The sequence below is a fragment of the Populus nigra genome, chromosome 12 (assembly GCF_951802175.1).
Source record: "Populus nigra chromosome 12, ddPopNigr1.1, whole genome shotgun sequence".
Lineage (NCBI taxonomy): Eukaryota > Viridiplantae > Streptophyta > Magnoliopsida > Malpighiales > Salicaceae > Populus > Populus nigra.
The window spans coordinates 13,990,444-14,014,356 of record NC_084863.1 but is presented as its reverse complement, the minus strand read 5'-3'; the positions used below and the strand labels follow the sequence as shown (position 1 = coordinate 14,014,356).

At 33.5% G+C, this 23,913-nt stretch overlaps 1 protein-coding gene across 1 annotated transcript; it reads left to right on the top strand.

Annotated features, from left to right (window-relative positions):
- Positions 1 to 4,862: 4,862 nt before the first annotated feature.
- Positions 4,863 to 23,861, top strand: LOC133669218 (two pore calcium channel protein 1). Its single transcript, XM_062089270.1, has 24 exons — positions 4,863 to 5,067; positions 5,902 to 6,045; positions 6,187 to 6,294; positions 7,053 to 7,148; positions 7,944 to 8,074; positions 8,719 to 8,779; positions 8,989 to 9,155; positions 10,835 to 10,940; positions 11,105 to 11,182; positions 12,624 to 12,685; positions 14,428 to 14,500; positions 15,351 to 15,416; positions 15,505 to 15,648; positions 16,147 to 16,204; positions 17,036 to 17,143; positions 17,655 to 17,718; positions 18,719 to 18,887; positions 19,365 to 19,429; positions 19,607 to 19,697; positions 20,646 to 20,732; positions 21,630 to 21,707; positions 22,768 to 22,805; positions 22,887 to 22,995; positions 23,517 to 23,861. The coding sequence occupies exons 1-23, from the start codon at positions 4,921 to 4,923 to the stop codon at positions 22,972 to 22,974; spliced, it is 2,229 nt and encodes a 742-aa protein (XP_061945254.1). The 5' UTR covers positions 4,863 to 4,920; the 3' UTR covers positions 22,975 to 22,995; positions 23,517 to 23,861.
- The last annotated feature ends 52 nt before the right edge of the window (positions 23,862 to 23,913 follow it).

The following is a 23,913-nucleotide window of genomic DNA, read 5'->3' as shown; positions in this document are numbered from 1 at the left end:
AAAAACAAAACAAAATGGCTCTAAAAAAAAGTGACTGTTCATTATATGAGAGAGCTCCAAATTAAACTGTGAGTTGAAACACCAGCATATTTCATGCTTTCCATGAAGCTCATGACGCAACAAAAAAATCTGCATATATATATATATAAACAGCTACTCCCCATCAAAGAATTCCTGCGTAAATCCTTGAACCACCACCCCCTAAACTGCAAAACATGACGCCAACCAAGAAGATTTGTGTTCCTTGAAGTACTGGCGGGTGGCATCTTCTTCCATGGCATCTCCACTTCTGGAACAGGAATATTGCAAACATTTTGTAGTGCACGCATCCTAACATGCGGTTTCCAAATTAAGTGCCTTTCGGATTCATTTGGTTGCATAGCTGTGTGTTAAACCCGACCCAACAGGTTGATGCAAGAAATTCATGATTTAGAACCTGACTCGAGCTAGAATTTTAATGAAATTGAATAAGATATTGACTCCGTACGTAAAACCCAATTTACTTGATGATTCAATTACTTTTTTATCCGTTTGTGTCTGAAAACTATGAATATATACATAAAAAATAGCATCGGATATGATTTGGTATCACCACACCAAACTCCTTAAAGATAATCAAAACTCAGCATGACAGGGAACTAGTTTGATGTTGATGATAATCATCTCTCGCTCTATTAATTATACTACGCAACGTTATGAATAGATTTAGTTGCTGTACTTGATTTGATTGCTGGATCTTTAATTCTTGAATACATGTTGATTAATGTAATTCTGATAAGAGGAGAAAATTACATTTAATTCTTATTCAAGAGAATGATGCTTGCAATGGCGTCATGTTCTACCATGTTATCATAGCATGAGGAAGGGCCAAATCAACAGCGTCAAAGCACATGAAAAGTCTTATGGAAAAAGGAGAAGGAAAAGTCTGCACACCATCAAAGCACAAACTGATCAAGCATTTTTCATTCAATCACCATGAAAGTTGAAGCCAACAAAGCAGTGACACACACACACACAAGACAGATCAGTAGCCATCAAATTACAGCAGCAAATGAAACCCTACAGAAAGGATTTTGAGGAACCCTTTGCTGTTTTATTAATTTACAGAAAGCACAATCATATATGCATACATGGAGTACTGACCACCTGGTTTACTATAGGCCACAATAACTACTTTGTTGGAGCCATGCCCAAGTTTTCTCATTTGCAAGTGCATGGATCGCAGGTGCAGTTTGATCCACACTTGCAGCCATTCTCAGCACCAGAGTTCATCTCAGACCTCTCGTAGAACCTGCAGCAGCAGCAGGGAATCAGTTAAATTCCCTTTTTCTTGCATATAGAATAATCAAGTAAAGACTTCGATGCATGAAACCAATTACAGCATATCAGCTGTGTGACACTTACATCTGAACTGGTGCAAAACCTGCAATGATTGTCCCGGTTGTGGTGCTCTCTGAGAAACCCAAGTCAGGGTACATACCACATCTGCAACGTACAAGGAAATCACAAAAACAGCAAGGTGAGTGTCAGACTATAGTCTCAAGAAGGGCAAGGAAACTAAAAAAAAGAAAATCAAGAAACTAATATGGTGCCCTTTTCATCATCTTTGAAGGGACAAAAAGGCATGGAAACAGCGTTGAACTGGATGTTCTGACGTTTGAACAAACAGTTCAACGCCCTGCTCCATGACTGGATGCTTCTAATTGGTAAAAGCTTCACAAGAAAAGAAATAGCACTTACTTGCAGTCACTGCCGCACTTGCAGTCAGAGCCACAGCTACAACCAGACATTTTCTATAGGAAAAGTAGGATAAATTAAAGGGTTAGTTGGCGAATGAATCTGCTCAAGCCTAACTCAACTCAGGATGATTAAGTATCAGCTTCTGACCTGGTATTTATAGTGTAGATCATGCAAAAGAAGGTTGATATCCACCATACATGTGGTTAGATCCTAGGGTAATAGCGTCTGCATTAGGGTTAAAACAAGAGTGGACAATATGAACTTGTCATGGAAATTATAAAATAACTTTCATAATTAAACAAAGTAATTAGAATCGGCACAAAACAACACAGGATTAAAAAGAAGAATTAATTAAGATGATATTGACACTATTATTATTATTATTATTATTATTATTATTATAATAATAAAAATAAAATGGGTTCTTGTTCATCTTGAATGTAGGTCCAGATGAAAATGACTTGTTAGCTTAATCAATTAATAAAAGTTAAATGTATCAGTCACAAAACTATTCAATATTTTAAAGAAACGGGGCAGCACATGAAAGCATACCGCGACTTTTGGAGTATATCATTTTTGAAAATGTTTTTTATTTGAAAATTTTATTAAAATAATACTTTTTATTTTTTAAAATTTATTTTTAACTTTTACACATTAAAACAATCCTAAACAAATTTAAAAATTAATTTATTTTTACATTAATATTTATATTTATTAAAAAAACAAATTATCTCGCAATGAGTTTAATAATTATTAAAAAAATCATTATGAATATATAAAAAAATTCCTAAAAGTCCGTTCGAAAAACTTCTTTTTTAAAAGTAATTTAGTTATGAAATTATATTTTTAAAATATAAAAAGATGAAATTATTGCTAGTTAATCTCATAACAATGAATAAACCCTAAAAAAAAATTGTATTAATACCAATAAAAAGTTTACTGTTTTTTTTTTTGTTAAATGGTAAATTGATATTGCGAGAAACAATTAATTTGCCCCCTCTTTTTCTCTAATCTCCATTGTTAACATCATGAACAGTTTTAGCTTGTTGGGATTCTTGTTTTTGCTCAACCATTTCTTGATCCTTCATATCTGGGCTTATCTCTCTATCGTCATGAACAGGATCAACTTACTGGGCTTCAACATCTCTGCTCAACAAATCTTTGAATCTGATCCTTCAAATCCAGGCTCTGAATGCTTAAATCTGAGCAAGAACAACATGGGCTCCACGATTTGATCCAAATCTTATTGCATGATGGTGGGGTCATCTTAGTTGCTAAGAAATATCAAAGATGGGTCCATCTATCTGTTCAAGTTCATCTCTATCCATAGAACTTCTGCACTGAAAAAGTCCAGCAGCAGCAGCTTGTTGCCTCATCCTCCACTGGAGCAATAAAAGCCAGCTGGGAAATTGATTTTATTTGGTCCCCGCTTTTGACCTTTTCTCTTGCCGACATCCGTGTCGATTGAGCGTATCACCACTTGAGAGGTGACTTCCCTCTGCACAGATATGCTTTATCGTCTCAGGTAGCGTATGGTAATGATAAAGGAATTGAAATTTTGTCTAGAATTCGAGTTAGAACATGTATTTTTTATAATAATTTAAAATAATTAAGATCTTACTGGTTAGATTTTAGCCTATAAAATATATTTTTCAGATGAGATTTTCTTGAATTTAAAAAAAAAAGATATGTTTTATCCAGTAACAGCAACTTCCCTCCACTTTTACAAGTAGCCGTGGCCATCATGATCATGATAAGGATTTGGAATTTAATTTTGAGTAATTTATTCATCATGTATAATCAACTCGCCAAGTGGGGTACTTGAAAATGTATTATTGTCGCCCTCTGATTTCAAAACAATGTTATTATACCTTGCTAATCTTAACGGTTAATATCAACGTGGAACCCAGCTTACTTTAGCTCAAATCAATTTAATTCAATAGACTTGATTAAAATTTTATTTATTTTTTAAATAATATTATTTTAATTTTAAAATAAAAATTAATTAACTTAAATTAATCATGATTAATTTATTTGACTCGTTATCCAAACCTTGCATCAAGTCAAACGAGATAATTTAAATTGGAAATGTAGTATTTGATGATGATGAGAAAAAATAATAATTAGTTAAGAAATAATAAAGAAAATATCAAGGAGTATCAAAAGATCAACTTTTATCAATTTGTATAAGAGATCTGCTTTGCTCAGGACTTATTAAGAAGATATATATTTACATGACATCGAAGTCATTAATTTATGTATATCTCCAATAATTTTTCTAACAAATTATTTTTAGTAAATTTTTTTATTAATATAAATATTTAAATTAATTTACATATATCTCAAATAATTCTACGAAGAATTTTATTATAGCCAATGATTTACAATATGCCAAGAAATTCAAGTACGAAGATTTGGTCTTGTCTTAAAAATCTAATCTTAAATTAGATAATCAAATAAAAATTTAAATCAATCAATTCAGTTAGATTTGGTTTTATATTTATTAAAATCAAATAAATCTAGTTTAGTTAATATGCCTTTATTTAGGTTATTTTTAAGAGACTTTTGATTTAATAGGCCTTTAACTTATAATGAGTTTGTTCGGTTTATTTATTTTTAAATTGAACCTTTTTTATTTTTAACCGGAATTATTCAGAATTTTTAAAAATCATTCAATTCAATTAATTTGTATTATTTTTTAAAAAAATATTTTGAATAATTCTGTTAATTTGCTCAATATACATATATACATATATATATATATTATTTTTATATTTATTATCAATAAAGTATTATTAAAGTTTTTTAGTTTTTTCTGTATAAATATTTTGAAAGCATGGTCGTAGATTATTTTGCTGGGTAATTCTTTCTTTTCAATACGCACTTACATATCATAAAATGAGATTATTCTCTTTTAAGTAAATGATTTGTTTTATCTTTTTTAAATGAAAAAAAGTATGAAAAGACAGGATTTGAGCCGACCTCTACAGTTTACACCAAATCACCCACCGCGGGATCTAACTGTGTGGACCCACTGGCCCACCTTAAACTCAATGTAGTGGGGCGCACACATAACAACCCGGGGACCGTGGATCTGTCTGTGTAAGTATTAAACCTCTTTGTCTCTCTGTCTTTCTTTTGTTTCCCACCATTTTCGGCAACCACAGATCACAAAAGAAAATGGAGAAGCCTTTGTTAGGAGAAAGCAGCGGTGGACGAGAAATACGTTTTAGAAGAAGAGATCAGTCCACGTCCAAGTTTCCTCGACGTTCTGATGCCATCACTCATGGTTCTCCCTTTCAAAAAGCTGCTGCTCTTGTTGATCTGGTTAGCTTCTTTCCTTGAAAATTTTAATTTCTTGTGCTCTTGAAGGTGAATGTTAATCATTTTATAGTAAAAGGAAACACATTTTGAGTCTCTAAATCGAAACGGGTTATTATAAAGTTGAGTTTTTGAGTGTTTGTGATCATGTTTTCTTGCTTGATTTGTAAATGGGATTGATGGGTTGGTTTTTGCTCTTTTCTTGCTTTCATGTGATTTGGATTTAAGGTTTGACTCATCATTAGAGAGATTTTGATAATCATTTTATTGTCTCTTTAGTCTTATTTTTCTTCTTTTCTTTTGCTTTCTTGTTCTGGAATTCTTTTCAGTCAGTTAATATCATCTTGATGGATGTAAAATAATAATAATAAAACAGTGAAGGGTTGACTTTTTGAGTAAAATACTTGTGGTTTATGATCATGTATTGTTTTCTTTTAGTTTGTTTATAGTCCTTAGTATGGGCACAGTTATGTTAGTTTATTTCCCGTAATACAGGTCCATTAAGGGTTAGTGAAGTGGCTAAAATTCAAAATATAATATTGATTTATAGAAATTAATTATTGGTGAGGAAGCACCAAGCCGATCATTGAAAATATTAATATCTATAAATATGGAGGATATGGACCTGTTTCAAGTGGCATGAATTATCATATTAGTTGCTAGCGTGCGAGGAGCTGAATCGGTTTTTGCTTTTACTTAATTATTCATTTATCTCCCACGCAATTTACTAACCATCTTAAGTTTAAGATTTTTTACAAAAATTTACCTTTTGTTATTGGTTGAGAATCTTTGGGACTGGGATTGAATTTGGTTGAATTGGTTTGAAAATACTTTGTACAGGCTGAAGATGGTATTGGTATACCGGAAGAAATTCTTGATCAAGCAAACTTTGAAAGTGTTGCAAAGTTCTACTTCATCTTTATTCAGTTTGATATCATTTGGACCCTCAATTACTTTGCAATGCTAGTACTAAATTTCTTGGAGGTCAGTACCCTTCTGTTACTGATAACCGCTATATGCTTTCAGTTTATCATAAAGGTGCTGAGAAAATTGAAAAACAAAAACAGGAGTTTCCAATGTCTTTCTAAATTATTATATAATTCTTAAATTGGTTAACTGGTGCAGAAACCGCTATGGTGTCAAAATAATTCTGGACATTCTTGCAATGATAGGGAGTACTTCTATCTTGGGGAGCTGCCGTACTTAACTGCTGCAGAGTCCTTTGTTTTTGAGGTATGAGTAAATATCTTCTTGATGTTTGTTTCTAACTTGGAGAAGTAAGTTCTGGCCTTGCTGCGGCATCTCTATATAATCGAACAAGAGTTTTTTCGTTAGTGTAGAGAAAAGTTAATCAGTTGGATAACTACAAGATGGTTTATTTAGTGTAGGACATGTTCCATAGGATTGAAATCTATCCTCTTCTATTCAGGGTGCTGCAAAAGACGCTGTCAACACAGAGGCACATATACACTGAGTAGTGGCTTAAATATTGCAAAACTGATTAGTGAAATTTTTAACATTTACTGACTAGAGTTGTAAATGTACATTAAAAAAAATTAATAGTGTACATTTGGGTCATGCACTGTAGCACTTTTAATGAATTACTTGTACCAGAAACTGGCAATAGCTTTCTTGTTTGGGCAAGAAGTCTGTTATGGTTCAAGCAAATTACTGTAAAGATTCAGGACTAATTAACAAAATCTTGAAGGATCTTCTAGGATTTCTTGAAACGTTAGCAATAAGCTGGATAAGTTTTTATATCTTCCACCAAGTTTTGAAGGTGCTGAAAATTTCATAAATTATTAGTTAATCTGCTGGAAAGCATGCATCTAAAGTATAGACCTGATAAAATGCATAGTCAGTAAAATTTGTCTTGAATTCATTAGTAGTCTTATTACTAAACATGTCACTTTAACGATATCATATGAAGGTTATTCTGTCACCAGATCTGGTCTTTGGCAAGTTACACTGGTTTCTTTTTTCTTATGCAGGGCATAACTCTCATCATACTAGCGGCACATATTTTCTTTCCAATATCATATGAAGGTTTCCGTATCTACTGGAAAAATCCTCTTAATTGTTCCAAGGTACTGGGCTATGGTTTTCTTATTGTGAAGTTTTAATCTGATTGTTGTTTTTTTCTGCCACATGAAGCATCTTTAGCTTGTTAGATAGGGTTTGCTTATGGGCAGTAATTATAGTTTTGGAACATGAATACCTCTCTCTCTCACTGTTTTTTTTTTTCCTTGGAGAAAATTGTACCATATATATTGTTTGTTATCGTTATGTGAAACACTAGCAACTTATCCTGTAAGCTAATGAATGACTCCAGTTTAACCTTTTAAGCAGCCTTGCATTTATATGCGCCCTTTGTATCCCATTTGAGCCGCTCCGTAACATTTTATTTCTTGCCAAAACGTAAACCCAGCTTAAAGTTTGGTGTCTTGAAGGTAAAAGGATTCTCTTGTAACGTTCTTCTAATGTTTGCGGTAATGTATCCATTTCTGTTTTTCCATGTGGGAAACTGAGTGTCTTTGCATATAGCTGAATGTTGTTACTGGTCATCTCTGCCAAATCCAAATTGGGAAGTTGATAAGCTCACAGAAAACAAGACTTGTTCATGTTATCAACTGTTTATTGCATAAAAAATTTCCATCTTTGTGTTTCCATGTTTGTGTAGCCACAAAATGATTGCTTGTCATCATACTTTCCTTTTCATTTGGGCAACCCAGCTCTCTATTTTTCCAATACGTATGTGTCTCTTTATGGAATGTACATGTGCATCAATTAACTCTATTCTACAAAGTTAATTGATGAAGAAAATGTTAATTTGTCATTCTTTAGGTTTTGACATAAAATGTTTTGGGTGGCTGGATTTTCAGGTCATTTGCCTATGCATTTTGGTCGTTGATTTGGTGGCTTATGCGATTTATGCGTCTCCAGTGGCTTTCAATTTTCTTCCTTTCAGAATTGCACCTTACATAAGAGTTGTCTTGTTTATTCTATACATCAGGTATCCATGTCATAAAACTCATATGTTCCTTGTTCATGTGTTAACCATAGTTCATATTCTTCTTCTCTTATATATATAGATAAACCTTCTTTGCATTTGTGTTCCGGTGGTGAAGTTTAATCAATAGCATTTTAGTGAATGGACATATGATTTGGTGAACTGTTGGCAGTTTAGTTTGGTTCGAACTATGGGGTAGGATTGCATGATATTTGTCATGTCGACAACTATTTTGTCAAGAATTTCTATCTCTTTAATGCCGCATCATTACTGAATACCTCTAGAAATCCTAGGTTGGCACAATTTCTCCGGGATGTTTACATCATGCTTCATGATTTAACCTCTTAGATAATACAAGCAGGGAGAATGAAACTAGCAGGACTGCGTTAGAAGGGATGAAAATCAGCCAATTTAGGGGAACGATGTTTGAGATCTTTCTTCTCTACTTCTATTGTCTGTGGTAATTGGGTTGTCATTTTATTGAATTCTTTTTTTAAAAGAAGAAAAGGGAAATGGATTATCTGTTTTTATAATGTTTAGTTATTTCTACATGTAATTTGAATGTTATGGTGAACATCTTTAAAGTGCACTTCTCTGTCAAACAACTTATGGTTAGTTGACCGGTTTTTTTTTTGTCATGACCTTAGGGACTTGCAAAGGAGCATCATCATCTTGGGCGGAATGCTTAAGACTTATGTGAATGTCTTGGTTCGTTTACATTTGTTTATCAATATTGCTGCTGGAATTACAATTAATCTTAGTTTGCAATTATTGCCAGTCCCTGATTTCTTTTAGATGTTGCTCAATACTATATTTCCATTTATCTTACGAACTGGTTTGATATGTTTTTATTTCCATTAGTGCGCATTACATAATGTTCTCTTTTCTATTTATTGTTGTCTGATGTCTTTGTGCAGGCTCTAGGGTTTTTATTTCTGCTTTTCTCCAGTTGGTTAGCCTTTGTCATGTTTGAAGATACCCAACAGGGGAAAATAGTTTTCACTTCATATGGCATCACATTGTATCAGATGTTTGTTTTATTTACAACATCCAACAATCCAGATGTATGGATACCTGCATACAAGTAAGTTTTCTTGAGAAATGATTTATGTGATCTTTTCTTTATTTTTATTATATTTTCTTCCACTTACGTTTAGCTAGTGAGGTGTCCTTTTCATCTCTGTGTGTGTGTTTACTCTATTTTGAGGTTGGAGGGTGGTGGTGAAAATGTTGCTGTCATTTGAAGCTATTGAACTGCAATTTTTTATGAGATTTCTAGCTTCAGAAAAATGACAAAAAAGTGAAGAAAAAAAAACCTTTTTTGCCTTTGATTACTCTTTGCATTTTTTTCATCCAAAATTAGTGATTTGCATTCTGCAAATGATGGGGTTAAGAGATTGGTTACATTATGGTTAAAACCTCTTCCAATCTTTGCGAAATTAATGATAGATGAAACTAGGCTAGATGGGATTACTGATAAGTTGCAATTGTAAAGTTCATGTTATACTCTTAAGGACTTGAGAGTAAGTAAGAGAAAAACAAAATCCTGGAATTCAGACCTTAGAACTTCTGGTAATAGATCTGATAGTCTAATAAAATTCAATGGCTAAGAAATATAGGAATGGATATTCTTGGTATCTTGGAGGGGCATTTCCAATGTAGTATGAGATTATACCACACCTTTCAAGTTGATTGGCACATTTTGTTGGACAAATATAAAGTCATCTATGCTCTATAGGAACACCAAATACTCAAATGACGGACAGGGGAAGGAACAGGTAAAGGTAGTACTGATTAATGAAAAGTGGAGGAAAAGCCATTTGATAATAGTCTGGATTGCAACATGGACATTTAGACATGTAATGGGTTTATGAGCCCTTGATCTATTATGCCATCTATTGTCAATGGCACTCAGCTTCTGTAGAGAGAGAGAGAAAAAGTTTGAGAGAGATGCACAGTACTGTTAGCAATTGATATAGTGCTAATAGCTCCAACCTTGTATATGAAAGTGCAAAGAGTGAGGAAGAGTAATTGCATCCAGTGGAAGGAACAAAGAACATGAGAGACATACTGGAATTGACTTAGTTTGAAGTTATAAGACAGGATGTGATTTCTGAAGTCATGGGAAATGTGGCCTTAAACATTGTGGAGTACGTCATTGGTGTTAAGTTGTTTGACCTTAAAGCTTGGTTGAGTTTATTATGATGTTATTCTTCAAGAGAGTTTTAAGACACTGCCAATATAGAAGATTCTCAAGCCTACATTCGTCCAAAGTATTACCATATAGTTTGCATTTCACTTGTGATACTGGCATGGAATTCAACCTAGAGCAATGTGGCAAAAAGTTGTGGAGTTGCATATGTAATATTTAGTGATATAGAAGATGCCTTGTATTTTTGGCTGGAGATTCTGCATGCAAATCGATCAGATATGCTTTCCCCTTCAATCTAGGACTTTGAATGTGAAATTTGTTATAGGGGCTTGCTTATAATCTGATTTGCCACCATTAACATTCTTTAGGTGTACTTGTAGTGTAATTGGTCTTTGCTAACTGCTAAGGCATTTTTTAAAAAAAGTCTGCTCTCTTTGAAGTGATAATTCTCTTATAGAATTTTTTAGAGTATTACATGCCTGTCTCTTTGGGTCATTCATATGGTAGAACACATGCTATTCATTTATTTGATGTGCTTTTCAACTATGGGCAGAACAAAAAAAATATATACAAGAACAGATTGTATTGTCCACATCTTCTTTGTTTTACAGGGTTTCACGTTGGTATAGCCTTTTTTTCATCCTCTACGTGCTAATAGGAGTGTACTTTGTCACCAACTTGGTTCTTGCTGTCGTATATGACAGCTTCAAAGACCAGGTAAAGTTGAAAATGTGAACAGTCAGATATGCGGTCTTCCTCTCATTTTCAAATGCTTATACCATTTCCTTCCTGATATATTACAAAATATTTTGTAGGATGTTTTCTTTTGTGTCCAGGGATAAAATGAAAATGTACATGCTTACACCTTCTTTCTGTTCTAGCTTGTAAAACAAGTTTCTGAGATGGACCGTTCGAGGAAAAGAATACTGATGAAAGCCTTCAATCTCATTGATAAGAATGTAAGTATGTTGTCACTCAATACCATGGTTTTCAACTATCCATTCAATTTGCATTATCTTTATATTTCATGGATGCTACTCTGCATGCACGCCCCACAAATATAATCTCTGTGCTTAATTCTTGTTCATTGTAAAGTAATTGTATAGCCTCCCTCTTTCAAACAACGCCTTCAAAATATTGTTTTAACATTATGACATCTCAAATACTTCTGCTTTCTGAGAGAAATGCTCTTCATTAAGTCCTTTTAGATATCTAATAAAATGGAAATCTGACAAAGAAATCAAAATAGTCCTTGCATAATGATTCTCTACCAGATGGAGAAATACCTTTTCTAAACAAAAGAGAAATCCTTGTCTAATGTGCGTACCAATGTTGTTATGTCCATTGTCGATAGATGTGAATGATGGTCACTTTCTTTTGTTAAACGCTTAACTTGATATTGATACCGGAAGTAATTTTATCTAGACACAAAAAAGAGCATGGTACTTAATGGATGACAAGGCATCCTCCTCGGAAACATACTGTACAATTTAAACAAAAGATCAGTCCCTCTGCTTTTCAGATATGGCTCCAAAAATTCCGTTTTGTGGTGCTACAATGACGAAGTCAGGAAAGCTATTTTATCCAAAATGAGAAGACAAGATAATTTCAAGTCTTTAAAGATTCTAGAGTGCTGAAATCAAATTCATGAAATCATTGCAAAAGTTGTATGCACCTTTGCTAAACTCACAAAAGCATATAGAAAAGCAACTCATTTAGGCTATTTGGACAAATATGTGGCTCTCTATATGTCAACAATTTCATTTTCTTTTACCTAAGCTACATAATTATGTGGTAGTAATGTTTGAAGGTGTTACTTCTAATAGAATGCATGAAACAAACATCTGGAGACATTGTTTGTGATAAAATGTAGGTATTGACATTGTTTACGACTGAACAATACAAATGCTTTATTCTTAGTATCTTGACCTTACAAATAAGATTACCTACAGGGATTTGAGAAGATCTAGGATTATGAATAAGATGAGCATGAAAAATTTTCAAATAATATGTCCTGAATTTCCCAAATACTATGCTCTTGCTCTCTTATCTCTTCTTGGAGACAAACACGCTAAATCAAGCGATGAGGTGACAAGGCTAGTTTCTTTGTCTCACATTCATCTGATCTAATCTGATGCAAATGTTTGTTTTGGACAACGTGCACAATATGACCGAGTGTCATATTGTTGCAGTCATTTTCTCCCTGGTGTATGGTTTGCTTCAGTTAAGGGAAAATTTTCAACTTCCCCCCAGCATAGTTACTCTTGTTGATTGACCTATCACTGTGTTTTCAACATTTGAATATAGCATTTTTTTTCTCTGTATTAAAATATAGTTACTGACATCTTATTTGTTGTTCTTTGTTTCGTGTCCAATGGGAATATCATTTTTGTTCAACAGGATGCAGGATACCTTAATAAGGAGCAATGCATTCATTTATTTGAAGCACTTAATAAATACAGGTATTCCTTGTGTACCATCTTCAATACACTTTCAAAACATGCTCTATAAATCATGCACAAGATCCTTCCGATATATGATTTGCACAAACGCTTTTAGTCTAATTCAATTGATGCTAGAGAAGCACGAATAATTGACTTCTCAAAAATACAAAGATGTTGCAAAAAAATATATTTATATTCCTGAATATGGTGCTTTCTGGATGGATGACTGATATTGGCAGATTTTGAAGGTTCCTGTTTTGACCTTTTTTTGGTCTTGATTCCTAAAAGTAGCATATATTTTATTCTTCCTTGAGGAACTCATTTTCAGCAGAGCCCCTTCCTCACTCCTTGACCAGAGGAACAAATGGAATAGATGTGTGATAGTGAAAATAGTTCTCATTTCCCTTAAAAGATTGAGTGGATGAAAATTAGGCACTATATTAGTTGGATTTCATAGGATTTAACTTTGTTCATTCTTTGTGTTCACTTCTGCTTTAGAAGTTGGAAAAGAAAGGACATTAAGGTAGTCATCTATGGAGCACAAGTGAAAAAACCTTCATTAAACTATTAATTCAGTCATTTACTTGTGTATTCAATACTTGGTAGAACAACAACAGACACTCCATAGATGCTTGCATTCAACTAACTGTTTGAATATGAGTGACATTATAAATCACCACTTATACTCAGATATCCATTTCTAGTGCAAAGGTATTCTAATGGTGTCTTGTGCTTTCTTTGCACAAAGATTGGTCAACTTTTGCCTACTTGTTCTGGTATTTGATCTCAAAACCAACCTTATTCAAAAGCCATTTGTTTTTCAAGGACAGTTGATATTTTTCCTTGATGAAAATTAAAATGGATTATGCCTTACTTGGATCTCATTTGTTGATGACATGAATAGCTTCATTATGCCTATTTAATTTCACTAACCTATCATCCATTTGGTCCTGAAGTAAGAATGAACTGCTACACTATATACCACTATCCCCATGACTAAGTCATTGTGCAAGGGTTTTTAAAGCTACTGTTATATACACAAAAGTATTTCAGATATTCGATATCATTACCAGGCAATCATATGGGCTGACTATTGATGAACTGATTGGATTAAGCCACCAAAGTCAGCTTCCGTCATTATATATTGTTTGAAAGAAAAAGCCTTGATAACATATGAGTGTGGGGATACTGTAGCAGAAAACAGTTACAACTCTTTGTAGGCAACATGTTGATCAGAGGAATGCATTTAATTGTTATATTTTTTTTTTCAGTTGTGTGTATATTTATGGCTTTCTCTTGAGCTTCTTAGTTGGTGTCGTTGTTTGGGGTTGTTAACTGATTGGTTCCGTGGGCATAGACTGTCTTTTTCTTCCTGTGAATATGTTTTCTCCCTCAAACGCTATTATGTTTGAGCCTTGGGTCTTATTTAAAATTGCATCCGTGCTTTATATTGTTATAAGTCCTCTGGCCTTCAGTTTTCTCATCATGGGTGTCATCTTGGGAGCACTTAGAGTGGACTTTAACTGATGAAAGAATTGTAATACTAATCACTTTATTTTCACCATATCTTGGCAAATTTTCTATCATTTCCTTTGGATGGAGTTTGGAAAAAAGATGGGACACAATTGGCAAGACATTACCATGGCTCAGAATAAAAAATTGCTTGCCTTTAACTTTTATAACTCAAGTTGTTATTCTGGTGCAAGTTGTTTTATATATTGAAGTATGTGCTATTTATTTATATTTATTTTGTTTATCAGGACTTTGCCAAGCATATCAAGGGAAGAATTCGAGTTGATATTTGATGAACTTGACGATTCTCATGATTTCAAGGTATATTCCCTCGTGTTTAAACAAAACACAGGTGATCTTTTGTTTTCACTATCATCATGGAAATGCTATGCATACAAACAAAACAATACTAAAACTCCATTCTAACATGTGTGGTAAGTGATAAGTGATGGATTGTGGGTTTCACACATTTTAAATGGTTAGTTGAGCACGAATAGAGTAATTGCCACATCAGTTTGTATGATTTCTACATGGCTTGAAAGGAAGGAAACAATTTGCTTAATTGAACTGATCATTGGTACACACACGAGTGTGTTGTATTTGTCATTCTAATATTTTTGTGCATATCATCTATTTTTTGAATTCACAAGCTGATATACACAAAAATATTTCTGATGTTGAGTTTGTTGTGTTAGTTATGAATGTTGTACAAGTTTTAGGTATACACAAAGTTCCATTATAAAATTGCTGTCTTGAAAAACCACAGAACTTCATTCATCCTTGTGTAAGCCATATGCTCAAAAGTATTATTCAAAGATCAAGTATTGCATGTGTGCTTGCCTATGTGGATGTGTGTATGTACACACACATATATGTGTGTGTGAGTGCAAAATCCCAAAACTCACATTATTTTTGGTTGCTCCTCACTGCAGCTAGCTTATGTTGCGCTACAAGAATTCATTTATATTACTGATTTTAGCTTCTTGGTATCTAAGATTTGTGGTTTGCTTGTGCTATCATTTGAAAAAGCTTGCAAGAGTCTTTCACAACCATCCCATTTGGCACATTTTAACTAGCCATTTATAAGAAAGATGACTTTTGGTTATTATTATTTTTTCATCGGGCATCTTTCAGTTATGTTTTCTGGCCTTGGTATCTTTTCATTATGTAGATCAACTTGGATGAATTTGAGGACCTTTGCAATGCAATCGCTCTAAGATTTCAAAAGGAGGATGCTGTAAGTTGTATTGCTCTGAAACTGAAACACAAAGGAAATATTTGGAGCTATTAGACTGCATCTCTGATACTATGGGTTCTGTTTGCAGCCATCGTACTTTGAATACCTTCCATCAATCTACCATTCAACTTTCTCTGAAAAGTTGAAAGAGTTTGTACGAAGCCCTAAATTTGGCTACATAATATCATCCATTCTCGTCATGAATCTGTTAGCTGTCATCACTGAGACAACGGTATGGCATGAAATGAAAATTTGATAGAACTGATGTTTTCCCTTTTTTCCCCTCTCTTATCACGATAAACATATAGAGATTAAAGTTTGGTTCCTCTATATTTAAATTCTTCTAAGATTTGGTTTGTTAATCTGTTTAAATGTTTATTCTTGTAAATCTAATCATATAACTGCAAAACAATGTGGGCTTTGGATGTAGCTGTTGCCAAGATCATGTCTTGATCTAAAGTCAACTTCTCTGAATACCACATATGAGTGCATGTTTGCATTGAAATGTAACCATTTGGAAAGGAGATTAAAATAGAATTTGAGACACGCAAAGATCTTTGAGCCAGTTCATTTCAAGACAACCAACTTTTCAGTGACATGATCTATCCAGCTCAATAAACAAAACCAAAAATTTGAAACCACCAAGATCCACTTGTTAGATTACTGTCTTGATGTTGTATATTTAAATGCTGATGCAATTATGCTAATCTTGTATGTAATTGGTTTGCAGCTTGATATAGCCAACAATTCTGCTCAAAAGGTGTGGCAAGAAGTGGAATTTGTCTTTGGTAAAGACTTGCTAAATCATCAACTCTTCCGATGCTGTTTCCCTCTCCTATAAATGTTACTTATATGGATATAAGTACATTTATGGAGCTTTTTGGGTCTATGCAATTATAGCCTCAAATTTGGATAGTCACATAACTCACAGTTGTCTATAAACAATGTTCCATCTAGCAGAAAAGAAATGACTGACTATAGGACTAATCCTGAAATTCTTGAGGATAAGTATGTGTTCTGTAGTTGGTTTGAAACTTTCTAACAGCCAGGGTTGACATCAATTTGGTGGCAAGCAGTATATAAACCTTTAACATTAATGGCTGAAGGAATTTATCCATATGAATATGATAATTATGTGAGAGTTTTAATGCACTTTTGTTTCCATTATACATTGACTTGTTCTTTAGTTAATTCTAAAACCAATGGAGACAGATTTTGCATACCTCTTGGTGTCCCTCCTTGTACATGTTTTATCTTGTTTTTTTCTTCTGATGCTTCATTGAATTTCCATTTATCATTCATAAAATATAATCTGTGAATGATGAAACATGACATGCATTGCTCAGAGTTCATAAAGATGTAAATTCTTATCATAAAAATTGGTTTTCTTGACCATTTGTCATTCCAATCTTGATGGTCAAATAATTGATACCTCGGACTATCTACTAGTTAGATTTTGCAGGGTGTCAATTGAAAGTTGGATATTAACTTGTCCAAGGGCAACCACTTATTAGCTCTACAATTTTGTTGTGTGAATTCGATCTTGCTATTTTGTAGTGGCTTATGATGTGAGTTTGAATCATGTCTTTGGAGTTCATGGATTGCCTTTTGTACTTCAGGGTGGATCTATGTTGTGGAAATGGCTCTAAAAATCTATGCATATGGATTTGAGAACTATTGGAGGGATGGTCAAAATCGCTTTGATTTTGTGATCACTTTGGTTATAGGTAATTACTTTATATAATCTTTCCCAGCAGCCTATGTCAATTATTTTCCTTCTTTAATGCAATTAATTTGAATGCATGAAAATTATTTCTCACCCTATTATTCTGTGAATTCTAATGGTGATTCATTGCTACTATTTTTAGTAACTGTAATTTCTTTTGCATCTCAATAAAAAAAAATCAGTAGTTTGTTTTTGTATATTCTTTTCAATATGTTGTGTAAAGGATGACCTACGAGTGAACTAATGACCATACATGAGGATCTGGTTGTGTTGCTTTGTTAATGTTCCCAAACTACTACTCTTGAAAAGAAAAAAAGATTTTGTATTTAATAACTATATTTCGGGGAAATTCGAGAAACCTGCTCACTGTTTTCCAGAGAATTTTGTTTTGATATGCCTGTTTGCCATTGATTCAAATGTTCTAAGTAGAGAAACTAAACTATTTTGTTTGACAGGAATATTTCATTTTACGCTGCACCATAATGCCATGAAAATGATTTTTGTGTTTGCAGTTATCGGAGAGACTGTAACTTTTGCATCTCCTAATGAGCTGACTTTTCTTTCAAATGGAGAATGGTATGAACTATATATATATATATATATATATATATATATATATATATATATATATATTCTTATTAATGGATTATTATTATTATTTTGTGTAAAGTGATTTTTCTAAGTTGTGCCACTATTTTTCATTTTTCCTCCATTTTTCAAAAAATATTATTTTATTATTATTTGGTCTACTAGCTAGATTACACCTTTGGAGGATGGGGGATGGGGATATCACTTCCTATCCACTTATTGCCCCTCTGATCTTAAGTGTGAGTGAGCAAAAGTCTATTGGGAGGATTGCCCAGCACTTTTACCTACAAACTTAGCTGGCATCTACAGTTAGTGCATACAAATGAAGTAGGGTGACATCAGTGAGGGATGGGGGGGGGGGGGGTTTGTCTAACTTGGGTGGTATTTCTTCCATATTCCAGCCCTTGCAACCCTTATTTCTGTTTACTTTGTGCTAAAGCTCGCCTACATTAATGCACATGCAGCTGGACATTCTGAACCTCCTGCAGGATCCTTTCTGTTATTCACCATAAAATAAATAGCACTGGGGATTGCTCTGCAGCAACCACGCAATCACCCAGAACAGTATGCTAAGTTTTCCTCGTGTAGATCATTCTTAGCCCTTGCAGAGAATTGGATAAAGCAATAAGCTCTTATTTCCTGCAGTCTGGTTATGCTTAGATTACTTAAAGAGTTCTGGCATTATACATGACAGTAATATTAAACTGTCCATCCTTGCCAAGGCCCACTTTCAGCAAGTTTCACATTGTTATTGAATGTGATTTTTAACATATTTTGCCTTTACAAGCTCATTGTTGACATTTTTCGTGTATTGTGAATATAATTCCATCATTGAACTCAAAATCAAAGCACGATTTTGTTTTTCAACATCTCCACTCACTATAGTGTTGTTAAACAATAGTTTTCTAATAGGAGAATGGAAGCTTGATATGCATAGATATTCTTTCTTCTATTTATGATGTATCTTCATCTTCTTTTTTGTTTGCAGGATTCGTTACCTCCTCATTGCAAGATTGTTAAGATTAATAAGGATCTTGATGTATGTTAGAAGTTACCGGGCTTTTGTTGCCACATTTTTAACCCTCATACCAAGTCTGATGCCTTATCTGGGCACAATATTTTGCGTCATGTGTATTTATTGCTCTCTTGGTATTCAGGTACATTGGATGCTCTGTTTTCTTGTCATATTGCAATTAAATTCTGCTGTTGTCGATATTTCTGTTTCAATTTATGCTTTTTGGTAGCAGGAAAGTGAAAAGAAACTTCTAGTTCATAGTAAATTGATTCCTTCAGAAATGATCCCCTTTCTTTTTAGATGAAGCATAGTGCTGTTTTGCCCAAAAACTGCTAACAATAAAAAATACAGTATGGATTTTTTATTTTATTTTTTTGTTATATTGGGAAGTATTGGCACATTCATGCATATGTGATTGATTTAATTTTTTCGTAAGGAAAAGATGTCATTTGTGGCCTCACTACTCTTTGGCTGGTTATTGGTGTAATCTGCAAATTGTGATATCTTGGATTGGCATGTCTTCAAGATAGCCTGCAGTATTTGTATAAACTATACTGGATTATATTCTCTTTTTTACTATGATTATTGTTATAAAATCTCTACTTGTTTAAACTTGTAGATCTTTGGCGGGCTTGTCAATGCCGGGAACCTCAATTTGGAAGGAACAAGTCTTGCTGAAGATGAGTATCCTTTAATCATAATGGATTAGAGCCTGCTGTAAGCCCCGTTTTACTTTTTCCCTCTAGAGGTAGCCTCTGATCTGTGGGTGGTGCCTTTTAAATTGATTTCTTATCTTGTTATGTCTTTATGATTAGGGTAAGCCACTAGTTTCTCAAAAATCAATTTCCTTGACAAAATAAGTTATTTGCTTTTCAATTTTAATGACTATCCAAATGGAATGGTGACACTTTTTAATCTGCTCGTTATGGGAAATTGGCAAGAGTGGATGCAGGTAAATACTGCCTTTTGCCTTCTACATTTATATTTTTTTCAATTTCACTGTTGTTTTTTAGAAAGGTGCAGAACATTCTATTTCACATGCCCTTTTGTTATGGATTCCTTTGAAAAAATAACAAAATAATATCTGGTGTCTTGCATGTAAACTTGTAATTGTAACTTAAGGAATGATTATTTCTGCCCATAAAAACAGAAGTTTTGGTGCCAGCAGGATATCACTCTTGAAACCCTAACCACATCAAAGCAGTCCCAATAGAGATCACAAGATAGCGTTTGTCAGCAAAATACATAATGAAAAATCATTTATCAGCTTGAGTGGCTTTCTAATTTCAGTAATTTGCAAATGTATTTTAACATGTTGTTTGGTGGGAAGCTGTTTCCCATGGAACTGGAGAGAGTCAGAAAGATACGTTGAGACAAAGCTGGTGTGGTCAAATATTAAGCATGATAAACTTTGGAAAATCTTATTGTAGTCCGCTCTCTTTTGTATATTATGCATGTGCAATCATATACACATTTATAAATGCTGTCATGTCATTTCCTCCATATCATATCAAATTTTCATTCTTGTAAATGAGAATATCGTCTCATTTCATGATTTCCTGGCGAATAATATATGAATTTATTAAAGGAAAGACAAAGGGGATTATACAAATTTTACACAATCTGCTCTCTTTCTAAATTTGAAGCGAACAATGGATTCAATATGATTAGCTGATGTTTGCTTTGTATGCAACATAATGAATGTGTCATAAATTTCCAAAAACTTAAAAGGAAATACATTAAAACAACTACTGAACTATGTATATTGCATGCGAGACATCAGGCTGTTGGTAACACTCAACGACGCTATAAGAAAAAATGTTTACCTGTTTTACCGTTTACAGTCTTCGATCTTATAACTGTGGTTAAAAACCCTAATCACTTGTACTTAATATTTCAGAGTTACAAGGATTTGACTGGAACTTACTGGAGCCTTGCATACTTCATCAGCTTCTACCTAGTAACAGTTCTATTGCTTTTGAATTTGGTAAGTTCTATTTGTTGCTGCAGCACTTTTTACTGAATTTGCTGAAACTCGAAACCTGTAGAGGTCAATCTGTCAAATACAACACAAATAATGGAAAACCACGTGTAGCCTTCCACTTCTTTGCCTTATCATTGATAATTTGTTAGGAGGATATTCTATTTCCAGTCAGATGTATGATCCATGAATCATTGAAAGTTCATAGAATGAAGTTATGGGACTATTGGTTGACAGTTTTTTGCATTTTGTATTCTTATGCTCATTCTGATCAATCCTATATTATTGTGGTGAGGAAGCATCTATGATTTCATCTGCATAAGGCAATCTGTTCTGGTCATTATTGCTACCGAAATCAACCTCAAATTGGCAGACTCCTGAATAGCATGTCCCATTGCACTTAGTCCTTGCAGTTTTAATGCTTTTCTCTGTGATGTAGCTTTCTTTCCTGCATACCATCCCGTTTCTAGTGAACTGGTCAGATAACAAATGCATCATAATCTCGGATTGATGGTCAGTGTTTTCACTGTTCAGTGAGCCTGGTAACACTGACCGGCTATTCCAGAAATATCTAAGAAATGGTGGTGACCCTGTAACTTAATCATCTGAATGATAATAAGCTGGATTTAATTGATCATTGATTGGTATTGTCAGGTGTTCTGTAATGAAATTAAAATGCATTGGAGAACTCAGCTTCGTTAGTTGCTATTTGGTTTTATTTATATTAGATAATGAAGTGCAGAGTTTTCTAGATAACAAGAATTTTGGAACTTTATGTATCTCATTCCACTCAAGTTATTATTGGCCTTTATCACTGGATTACTAAATACATAGCATTTTTTAGTCAAGGGCAAAAGCTATTGTAAAATGCAAAACATCATTTCCTTGTTTTCAATGTTTCAGGTTATGGCTTTTGTCCTGGAGGCGTTCTTTGCTGAAATGGAACTTGAGACATCAGAAAAATGTGAAGGAGAGGGCAAGGTTGGTACCTTTTTAAACTATGAGTTTTTAATTTGCATGCTTCGCATTGTTTTCTCAAAATATATTTATTTGCTTATAAGCAAAAGGAAAAAATGCTACCAATATTTGTTTGTTTCATTGTTCTTTCCATTACTATAGGCTCTACCACGCAATCTTTTTAACTTTAAAATTTTAATTCAAAATTTTTAGTATAAACGATTTAATTTCCTTTTCTCTTCTAATATGAATCTGTTTTTTTTTTCTTGAATTAAATATTTATGATTTTTTTTTCATTCTATTGAATTTATCTAGTGATCCTTTGGCTCTTTTTTTCCCCATATTTTAACCACCTCATTTCCACCTCATTTCTTTAATTAATACTTCAATGATCTTGAAATTTACTCTCTCTTGCCTCTTTCTCTATTTTGATTGATTTGCTTTTTCCTTCGCGCAAGGGCAGGTAGTAACCCCTTGTTTGTTTTTCACTTTAAATCCACCTAACTGTTTTTCTTTTACTCATTTTTTTGTGTTTAATCTTTTTCAATTTTAAATGATAGTTTGATAGTGATAATCCTTGTTAAAATCATTTGGGACAACGACCATTAAAATCACAAAATTACAATATGTCATACTTAGAAAGAAAATTTAACATCTTAAGACATTCCCCACTAAATATTGAAAAATTCAATATATAATATTGTCTGATAAAAAATCAATAATTTACAGAGAGAATTTCAAGTAATTGTTTTTGTTATATGGTAAGCATGTGATTGCTATAAATGATGAGCTAATTAGAAATGCAAGCTAAATATTCTAGTTTACATTGGAAAGAAGTTCTCACTCTTCAACATTAGAAAGTAGATTCAGGTTTCAGATACCATAAGATTTTTGTTACATTTACTGAATGCTAATTGTGGCTTTGATTTACTGGTTGATCTTGTTTCTCAAATTTTTCATTGCTTATACCTGATTTTTTGGGTTAAATGTAGTATTGAGCTTTTGGATTTATCCCCTGTTTGTATTTGTGGCAATAGATTAACTACTGAATTTCAATGATATTCTTTTGCCTTCTCAATGTTAGGAAGGAAGCAACTCAAAATCCCGACGCCGATCTGTTGGGTATGTGCTGCTAGCTAGTCATTTCTTTCAATCTAGATGTTGAGTGCTGACAATAATCTGAACTTATTTTGGTTGGTGCAGCACAAAAACTCGCAGTCAAAGGGTTGATATTCTTCTGCATCATATGTTAAGTGCAGAGCTGGAAAAACCAGAATGCTCCAATGCATAAATGGTTTCTTTCACAGTTCTGGTTAGCATATTAAATCTCTCTTTCAAGTTTAAATTATGTTTAGCCCAAAGATGCAAGTACGTGAAAACCTTCTTCATGTTCGAAATCTTTGTACAATCATGAACTTCTAGCGAGATGCAAAGTTGTCAAAACCGAACTGGACCGACCAGTTCAACCAGGCTCCACGTGAACCAGCCAAGGCTCCAGTTTGGTTAGAACAAAAACCCTTAGTTGGTCAAAACCTGTCAACAAGCTGACCTGACGGGTTAACAGCTATACCGTCTATCAAGAGTGGTTTTGCACGGTTGAACTGTACTTATAAAAGATGACACTCAAGTCATTAATACCACTGGACCAAAATCTCAATATGATATATTGATGCCATGCGAGTATTATCCCATCATATATGCGAATCCTTTTCTTTTTTATTTCTAAGAATGCATGATTATACAAATCTCTCCTTTTCCTTTTGAGAGTATGATGCATTAAAGTACAAGTGCTTTTTTTTATTGTTTTTTTTTTTTTTTGGGCAATTTCAACAGGATTTCTAGCATTTTAACTAGGAAAAGGTGGAGAGAGTTTTCCTTCCTTCTGAACTCAAGCCAGTCTATAATCTGAACGTTGTTTGGAGGAATTCTCAGAGGAGCTCGGCCATTCTTTAATCAACATGACGTGTTAATTCTATGTTTAGGAACAATGTAATCTTGAAGCTGCCCTGGTCTATTATGGTACACAAAGATTTGTCATTGTAAAAGATGCACGTCTCCTAAAGCTCTTTTGCTTTAAATTTTCTTTTGTTTTTGCTCTTTTCACACAAACAATCTGATTGTAATATGAATCTTTTCCAACATGTTTATTAATTTAAAGAAGTAATAGGTTTTGCTGTATTTGGTTCAGATTCTTCCACAATTTTTCCTCTGAAATGAAATAAAAAATTAA

Excerpts from the sequence above, each read along its gene's own strand:
- LOC133669218 (XM_062089270.1), top strand. The coding sequence starts at position 4,921 with ATGGAGAAGCCTTTGTTAGGAGAAAGCAGCGGTGGACGAGAAATACGT. Across the intron at positions 21,708-22,767 it reads AATGTGAAGGAGAGGGCAAG|GAAGGAAGCAACTCAAAATC; the intron begins GTTGGTACCTTT and ends TCTCAATGTTAG. Across the intron at positions 22,806-22,886 it reads TCCCGACGCCGATCTGTTGG|CACAAAAACTCGCAGTCAAA; the intron begins GTATGTGCTGCT and ends TGGTTGGTGCAG.